Source organism: Megalobrama amblycephala, linkage group LG24 (genome assembly GCF_018812025.1).
Source record: "Megalobrama amblycephala isolate DHTTF-2021 linkage group LG24, ASM1881202v1, whole genome shotgun sequence".
NCBI lineage: Eukaryota > Metazoa > Chordata > Actinopteri > Cypriniformes > Xenocyprididae > Megalobrama > Megalobrama amblycephala.
This window is the reverse complement of record NC_063067.1, coordinates 11,424,062-11,433,402: the sequence shown is the minus strand read 5'-3', so window position 1 is coordinate 11,433,402 and position 9,341 is coordinate 11,424,062. Positions and strand designations below refer to the sequence as shown.

The 9,341-nt window shown below is 35.0% G+C and overlaps 1 protein-coding gene across 1 annotated transcript; it reads right to left on the bottom strand.

Annotated features, from left to right (window-relative positions):
- Positions 1 to 5,054: 5,054 nt before the first annotated feature.
- On the bottom strand, positions 5,055 to 8,190 carry si:ch211-66i15.5 (L-rhamnose-binding lectin CSL3). Its single transcript, XM_048178155.1, has 9 exons — positions 8,071 to 8,190; positions 7,907 to 7,930; positions 7,733 to 7,789; positions 7,522 to 7,657; positions 7,317 to 7,426; positions 7,196 to 7,240; positions 5,929 to 6,046; positions 5,528 to 5,637; positions 5,055 to 5,195 (listed from the first exon to the last, which is right to left on the bottom strand). Exons 1-8 carry the CDS (start codon positions 8,099 to 8,101, stop codon positions 5,532 to 5,534), a joined length of 627 nt encoding a protein of 208 aa, XP_048034112.1. The 5' UTR covers positions 8,102 to 8,190; the 3' UTR covers positions 5,055 to 5,195; positions 5,528 to 5,531.
- Between the last annotated feature and the right edge of the window lie 1,151 nt (positions 8,191 to 9,341).

Here is a 9,341-nt window from a genome sequence, read left to right as displayed (position 1 = left end):
TGACATGGTTGAATGCATACATGCTGACCTGCTTTTGCTCTTAAATCTTTCCTGGTTTGCCTGCATAGGCGCTGCCTCACATTCCCAGCCTGTGTGCTTGTGCCATTGAGTGACAGATGAAACTCCTCTAAGCATAGAAGGCATTCTCTAGAGCCGTGGTGCTCAACTGGTTTTGCATCAGGACCTAAAGTTTACAACCTTTTTTTATATTGTTGGACCTATGCAGATCATGAAAATATAGGTAACACTTCACAATAAGCTTTCATTTGTTAACATTAGTTAACATTAACTAATAGTGAACGATAGGGATGCACTGAAATTCCGGCTACTTTTGGCTGAAACAGCTATTTTCCGTTTAGAGCAGAAATGGTTTTGGAGGGCAGAAATCAGTGACCGAAACAGATTTTTAATTAGCACTTCGCCTATGGCACGTTTTGACTGTTCAGTGTCTGTTTCGTGCACACAACATGTTACAACAGTTAAACATATCAGCTGTGTGGACACTAGTTCTGGATTGATAATATTAATTTCTTTCGTTTTCTGTTGATGCGTGAACAGAACGTCCCTAAATATTTGTAGCCTGCCATCTAATAATCATCTTTGCAGTCTTTGTGCTTTGTTACTTTTAATATGAAGCAATCTTAACTTTAAAATGCTTTCAATTTTATTTACGAAATTCAAACAATAAATTACATATTGGTGCTTTTTAATATGGCGTGACAGATCACTTTAGCTGCGGCAGCACGGATCAAGTGTACATGAAGAGAAAATAAAAATAAACGTGGGTGAACACCAGAAGGTGTTACAGCTAACCGAACATTAGGGAAATGAATCCTGTCTCATGTAATCACTCAATCAGTGTTATACAATATCACTTAAAGTTACATTTACCTCAAGAAAGCTATTCAATGTCCATAAAGTTGAAACAATTCTGGAGTTGAAACAATTCTGTTATTAAAAAGTTGATATAAAAACTGCCTTATGTGCCATTTAAATGTTTCTACATACTCAGTTTTAGCTATTTGAGTGCAGATTATTAAATAAGTTTGATTAATTCATTGATTTTTTTTTTTTTTTTTTTTTTTTTTTCGGTTTCGGTTTCAGTTTTAGGCCAAGTGCATCCTGACTTTTCGGTTTCAGCCCAGAATTTTCATTTTGGTGCATCCCTAAACAACACTTCTAAAGCCTTTATTAATCTTAGTAAATGTTAAGTTTTAGTAATGTTAATATTTACTAATACTGTCAACATTAGTTAATGCACAGTGAACTACATTAATATTTGTATTAACTAACATTAACAAAGACGGTAACACTTTACAATAAGGTTTCATTTGTTAACATTAGTTAATGTATTAACTAACATGAACTAACAATGAGCAATACATTTGTTAGAGTGTTTAGTAATCTTTGTTAACATTAGTTAATAAAAAAAATACTGTTGTTCATTTGTTCATGTTAGTTCACAGTGCATTAACTAATGTTAACAAGTACAACTTTTGATTTTAATAATGTATTAGTTGTTTGTATTAGTTTGTATGAGAGGCTGTGCTGTATGGTGAATAAGTCACGGCTGAAGGGCGTTCAAAGCAGAGTGCCTGCAACCCCTTCAGCCGTGACTTATTCACGATACAGCACTAGCCTTGAGTACCTTATTGCTTTTATAAAACGGTTGCCACACAATACAAATATATAAGCCAAAAATATGTATCAATGCAACTTACATAAATAAAATTTCACTAAAAGCCTTCCATCCGCCGGAAAAAAATAGTCCCTGACTGTAAACAGCAACAGAAGTTACATTATTACACCATTAGATGGCGGCAAAGACTGTCTTTATGAATGTGTCAGTCAGTAGCGAAGACTTTTACATTGAAAAGACTGAATTGTTGTGAACACGGAACAAGACGCAACTGATAAGTGCTTTGACTTGCACTGTCAGTCACGGGAAAACCCCTTAACTGTTAAAAGGACAAGATAATACATCGGACATTTAAACAGATTTTTTATTATGAACATAGGACTGACCTGAAGGAAAATGCTAAATCTGAATGCAGGTAATAAACTTTTCTCACAGGTAATAAAATCTCTTTCTCACAATACTCTTGTACATAATACAGCAAGGTTCAATGAACAATATAAAAAGGGAACAAACAGTTTATGTTGCTAAGAGTGGTTGCTAAGGGTGTTGTGTAGTGATACACAGAACCGTTGGGTGAAGTGGTCATAGCCGTGTTTTATCGTGAATAAAACACAGCTATTGACCAATCAGAATTAAGGACAGGAACTAACTGTTTTATAAAAATTAATAAGTGCTGTAGAAGTTGTTCATTATTAGTAAATATTAGCCAAAATATTAGTAAATTTATAAATAAGTGCATTGTTACTATTATACTGGTATACAATAATTATAATATGTATAATATTTTATTATTTGCATTTAGCTTAGTTTTTTTTCCTCACTGCCCTCGAACCACTGTACTACAGCATTGAGAGGGAGCTGTTAGTAAATGTCTGATATCAGTATTCAAGTCAGTATTCTCATTTGCTGAGAGAAGTTACAGATTACCTTGAGAAATACAATAGGTTTCAGTTTATAAAGTGGCTGTAGCTATGGAGACGGAGGCGGGGATTGATCTCTTATGGGTATGAAGCTATACTGTACATACTTTCTGTACGCTTGCAATTTTCCACTTAAAGCCCACAAACACCAGGTTGTTCACAGTTCTTCATCCATGCCAAATTTGCTTAGTCAGATTGCAAATCAGCATTGTCTCTTGTATAATTATTCACTGGCATTATGCCACTGCATTTGCTTGTTATGAGTGCCGTATCCAGCGCTTATGAAACCACGTTATCTTTTATCCTCAGATCGATATTTCTTCAAATGATATCGCTTAGCGTTACGTAACATTTCCTTCTGCGCATTTAATATTTAAAGCGAGTGACCAAGTGGAAGAAGATTTAAGTAGCCCTCTGTGCTCTTCCTGATTGTCTTTATAGTAGGCTCTTCAGAGCAGTTCTGCAAACTAATAATCTGTGAAAGGAGTCTAACAGTGTTGGGTTTCCTGCCAGAACTGGAGGTGTGGGCTTTCTCGTCTTGTTTTGTTTTCTCTGTGGTTTGAGGTGTGAATCTGTCAGCGAGAAGTGAGTTTTGAGTTTCTGCTCTTTAATAAAAGCTCAGAGAAGGGAGTAAATGGAGGTTTGGCTGGTTAGCAGTTAGCTCCTGCTAGTAGATGCCGTATACATAACTACACCATTCCTTTGACAGTAGCATGTGTATTGTCAAAATATTTTGTAAGCAAATTGGAAATATTTAAATATATTATTGTAGCTGTTTAACCAATGCCTATTTTAATGTAATAAATATAAAGCTCTGTCATGAAACTCTAGATGATGCAGGCCGATAGGTCTTTAACTCAATCTGTTTGCAATCACTGATCATTCTCTATAGGGAACAGCTGATTGTTTCCTGCTGTATCAGCAGCCAATGAGCAAAAATTGTTTTATTGCTTTGTTTTATTTTATTTTTTTGCAAGTGAACTCATAGTCTTGCATGGTTTTGTTCATGGTTTGACATCTACCTAAATATTATTACATTTTATATTATAAATATTATTCAAAACATTATTAACTAATAGTATTTTATTTTATTTCATATTATTATATTATAAACATTATTAAAATTATTAACAAAGGTTAATATTTTATTGTGTTTTAAATGTTTATTTAAATTAGGGCTGCACGATATATCGCATGAGATTGTCACGCGCATTTCGTCAGTAAAGCCGGTTCCCTGATTACCGCTAAATCGCCATCACCTGCTTTCAAATGGAGTGGCATTTAATAGACAGAGCCGTAGATCACTGACAAGCTACGCAATATCGCGTTCATTATCGAAGGCGATTCATCTGCCATATGAACGCGATATTGCGTGGCTTGTCAGTGAACTACGGCTCTGTCTATTAAATGCCGCTCCATTTGAAAGCAGGTGATGGTGATTTAGCGGCAATCAGGGAACCGGCTTTACTGACGAAATGCGCGTGACAATCTCATGCGATATATCGTGCAGCCCTAATTTAAATGTTATTAAATTTATTATAAATAATACTGAGGTTATTTTGTTAAATAGTATTGATTTTATATAAATAACATTAATAAATACTATTTTTGAAGGCTCTTAAAACCATAAAACGTACTTAAATTTTGCCTTGCTGCAGCCATTGATATAGCAGCTCATGTAACGGCAGGATAGTCACCAGTGAAGGGCTTGTCCTTGTGATGATGCCTTCATCGTAAGGATGTTTTGTTTTTCCTGCAGCTTCAGAGGGATTCATCACATAGCTTTACAGATCAGAAAATCTTTACATTTTGTTGTTTTGGTTTCCAGGCACATGATCCATTGACAGCGCTCCTAAATCCAAAAGCTGCAACTGCCAGTTGTGTGATTCATTAATGGAGAAGTGGAAGAACATCTTTCAACATTGATTTTTGCACTGTGTAAAAATATTGCCTGTTTGTTTACCAGCAAGAGGTAGAAATTTTGTATATATATGTATATATGTATATGAATGTGACTTAATATTCTGTCTTTTTTGTCTGAAGCCCTGAAGTTATGTTTCTGCACCTGACATTGAAGGAAGGCTGACCATGTCTCCTCTTGGAAGCTGGTTTCAAGTGGTGTCTTAGAGTGCTGATGAAATGAATCTAGCACCATTTGAAATCAGTGTTCTTGGGGTGGGAAATGCATCACTTTTTATCTGGAAAACTGACAACATTCATGCTTTAAACTGTAAACCTCTTATATCCTATTTGACTTCAAGACCTGTGTCCTCTACCCAAGGCTGACCGATTTCTTTTGGTGTTCAGAGTCTTTTGGGGTTTCTAGCACCATTTGAAATCGGTTACAATGAAGGACAGATATCGTCGCTGGAGTCATTTTCAGCATCTTTATTATATTTAACAGAATGTTTCATGGTCTTACAGTGAGTACAATCATTCAAAATGAATCATCAAGGTAACAACAGCAAAAAAATTATAATTATATACAATACACATGATAAATAATACTATGCAACATAAACTTTACAGTCAAACACAAAAAAAGTGACTTAAACACAACTTCCTTCCAATCATCTCAAAGCTTCAGTTATTGAATATCCATATCTTCCAGTGGTTTCAAAGTCTCTCTTTATCATCTGTGAACAGCAGTCCAAAAAGTGAATTCAGTCAGGCAGTTGATAACTTGTCACAATACCATAAAGTACCACTAGGTGGCATGCTTGCTTATATAATGTGGTCAGACACATGGTTATACTGAGAATGAAATGAAAATAGCATTTGAACTCATTTAATCCAGTTTGCACAGAGCTGTACTGTTTTGCATGTATTTGTCATTTTTACACAGACCTAAACAGTTCTATTAGGGAAATGAACTCTCTTTCAAACCAAAAAAATGCAGCATCTAAAATGTAAAATGGTACAACACACATAAAACATATAAAATAGATTTAAGTGGCAGGATACTCACAATATTATATACAGCTGTATGTCACTTCTAAGTACTTATGGACATCCGGACACAGATCAGGGTAGACAGAATTTGAAGCATTTAATTGACAAGACTTCTTCCCATTGCAACTGACGAGATAAAAAAAAAATACATTTTTATTTTATGCTGATGTTTTATTATTTATTGCATTATATTTGTTATTTATTATGTTTAGTTATGCTGATTGTTTATTGTTGTGGTAGTTTCATGTCTCTTTTATTCTTATTCTTTTTATGCACATAATTTAATCTCAAATGAATAATTTTATGTCTTATTTTTTAGCTGTTTACATATTGTCTCAGAAATAGCTGAACATTGTAAATTGATGTGTATGTAATCGAGTGCGTCCAATGACTCTAGATGAAGTTTTTCTGCTGTACCTGGAACGCAGGCTGCTGGTCTGAGGAGAGTAACAGTCTGCAGTTGCTAATTTATGAGGGCAGATTACAAGATCCCGTCGTCCGTAATTTGCATAATGAATCCAAATCACACCATTACCTTTATAGACATAAAAATATTGGTGGGTTATGCTAATGTACTCCTAAATTTTGACAAAATTCACTTTATATAGGACTTTAAAGGTGCCCTAGAACTTTTTTTTAAAAGATGTAATATAAGTCTAAGGTGTCCCCTGAATGTGTCTGTGAAGTTTCAGCTCAAAATACCCCATAGATTTTTTTTAATTCATTTTTTTAACTGCCTATTTTGGGGCATAAATAGAAATGAGCCGATTCAGGGTGTGTGGCCCTTTAAATCTGGTGCTCCACGCCCACGGAGCTCGCGCTTGCCTTAAACAACATAAAAAAAAAAAGGTCAAACAGCTAATATAACCCTCAAAATGGATCTTTTACAAAGTGTTCGTCATGCAGCATGTCTAATCGCGTAAGTACAGTGTTTATTTTGATGTTTATATTGATTCTGAATGAGTTTGAGGCTATGCTCCGTGGCTAACGGCTAATGCTACACTGTTGGAGAGATTTATAAAGAATGAAGATGTGTTTATGAATTATACAGACTGCAAGTGTTTAAAAATGAAAATAGCAACGGCTCTTGTCTCCGTGAATACAGTAAGAAACGATGGTAACTTTAACCACATTTAACAGTACATTAGCAACATCCTAACAAAACATTTAGAAAGACAATTTACAAATATCACTAAAAATATCATGTTATCATGAATCATGTCAGTTATTATTGCTCCATCTGCTATTTTTTGCTATTGTCCTTGCTTGTCTGATGATTCAGCTGTGCACAGATCCAGACGTTCTGCCCTTGTGTAATGCCTTTCATAATGCCTCGATCATGGGCTGGCATATGCAAATATTGGGGGCGTACACCCCGACTGTTACGTAACAGTCGGTGTTATGTTGAGATTCGCCTGTTCTTCGGAGGTCTTTTAAACAAATCAAATGGAGTTTGAGACTCACTGTATGTCATTTCCATGTACTGAACTTGTTATTTAACTATACTGAGGTAAATTAAATTTTTGAATCTAGGGCACCTTTAAGCACACAGCCTGTTTTGGTCAAAAATGAACTATTCAAAGTCACAAGTAAATCAGTTCAAAAACAATGTACACTATAGCATCACAGAACCAATGTGGATAAAGCAGGCGCAAAGACTTGGAGAAAGAAAAGATGACCTTACCACAGTCAATGAGACTTTGGCTACCTTCACAAGTGACACTTCTTCCTTGAATTATGTTGGAGAAACAAAGGTCAGTAATACTTATCAGTAACTACCAACTGAAGATGAAAAAGTGACTTACTTAATGGGAGACACAAGTAGGACACATCCAGGTATTTGTAAGTCCCAACACAAGGGTCAGAGAAAACTGAGTTCACCGCAGGAACAGAACAGCTCTTTCTTCCATCACATCTATGATCGCACACAAAGCATTTGAGAAGAATTGCAGTTGTATCTACTGTGTCAAACAGTACTGTCATCTCTTTTGCTTTTAAAGAAGCAGGTACCGGATGGACATCATACGGACGGATGTCTCTTGGAAGCAGTCAACGTTTGAGAGCTGATCAAGTGATCTTCCAGTGGAGCATGTCGTGTGGTCAGTTCGCCCATAGTTGGCTGTAACCACCTTTATGTATCCCCAATCTGTCACATGAAACAATTTATCATGAGAACAACTGTGGAATATTAACACAGTGCAGTTGAATGAAGATTACTCACAGCAGTCGAGCTGAACAGAGCCTCCTTCACAAGTGAAATATCTTTTTGTTTCAACAACTGGAGAGAGAAAAGCTGTCTAGTATGCAGTAAAGTGCAATTACTTATTAATAAGCAATACTGTCCTGGATTGTTTTGGATTGAACTGTATTGCAAAAGAGCTCAATAAGGCCTTACCTTGTTGGCACAGTAAAATTAGCACTGCAAAATCAAACAGAGAACATTGGATTCTAACATCTATCTATGTCATTTTCAAAAGTGTCAAATTTCAACGAAAAGTCAACGAAAATATAAGTACATTTAAATGATGCTTTCTTAAATGAATAAAGAAACTGACTTACAGGAGATCCAGGTCAGATTTTGTGGCAGCATGTTGATATGTTTGAAAACAAGGAAGTAACCTGAATATTTATAAAGCTTTATCTCTGAAGAATAAAGATTAACAGCATATTGTCACCGATATGTGTCAGGGTCACTGCCAAAGTCTAACTGCCCCCAAATCAAAACATGCAAAAAGAAAAGTGAGTGGTTGCTGACCTAGTAAGGATGCTAATTATTACCACATGGGACCTTTTCTTATTTACAGTATACAGTATAGTTTTGCATTCTACTATGATTGGTTGTTCATTTGAAATGTATTATGACCTAGAAACCTGAAATGTTATGTTCTTTGCATTATTCTATTTTAAGTCGTAAAGTAAGCAGGATATATTAAAATGAAGCGCATGTATTCATGATACTATGTGGTGAGAAATCAAGTTAACATAGAAACGTTAACTGATGGAGAGAGCACTTCTGATAATCATTCACTCGTTTGGATTAAAACTAAATTGTGTATGTAAGTAAAAACTTGAACTGTTATGTGATTTATGTTATTTACTTAACTTTTTCTCCAGTTGTTTTAACTGTGTTTTAAATAATGGTCAAATAACAAATGCTTATTTGTTACAACAAAAAAAAATTGCGAGAAAACATCTGATCAAATGGATTTGGTTGCTCGTTGTTGGTGAATATATTATCATCAGTGTTGGGGAAAGTTACTTTTAATGCATTACAATATTGCGTTACTCCCTAAAAAAGTAACTAATTGCGTTACTTTTTATGAAAAGTAATGCGTTACTTTACTTTTGCGTTACTTTTTCTCACCGGGGCTGGGCTTTTAGTCTAGAACTACAATAACCATCATGCTTACACAGCGTACACAACACCCTCTGCACTTTATTTCTCTCAACATGGGGACAACAAGTCAGTTAATAAATGTGAAAAAGTAACTTGCGTTACTTATTTAAAAAAGTAACTTAGATATTTTGTTGTAAATTGAAAAAGTATTGCGTTACTTTACTAGTTACTTGAAAAAGTAATCTGATTACGTAACTCAAGTTACTTGTAATGCGTTACCCCCAACACTGATTATCATACAATGGCCTTATTCACTGATATTTGAATATAGTATTATTTCATGTTGTTGTAGTCCTATGATAATGCACAAAATCCTGTCCTGCTTTGATATTTTGAAAATTTTTATCATTGTGCAGAAATTATTCAGACAGCATCATATAGACTCACACAGACATCAATATTCTGTGTATGATCCTCAACAATGGTGACAAAA

Bases quoted from the DNA above. Each gene is read 5' to 3' on its own strand.
- si:ch211-66i15.5 (XM_048178155.1), bottom strand. From the start codon at position 8,101: ATGCTGCCACAAAATCTGACCTGGATCTCCT. The intron at 7,241-7,316 runs GTAAGTCACTTT...ACATAATTCAAG, and splicing joins CTACTTGTGTCTCCCATTAA to GAAGAAGTGTCACTTGTGAA. The intron at 6,047-7,195 runs GTAAGGTCATCT...ATGTCTATAAAG, and splicing joins CCAAAGTCTCATTGACTGTG to GTAATGGTGTGATTTGGATT.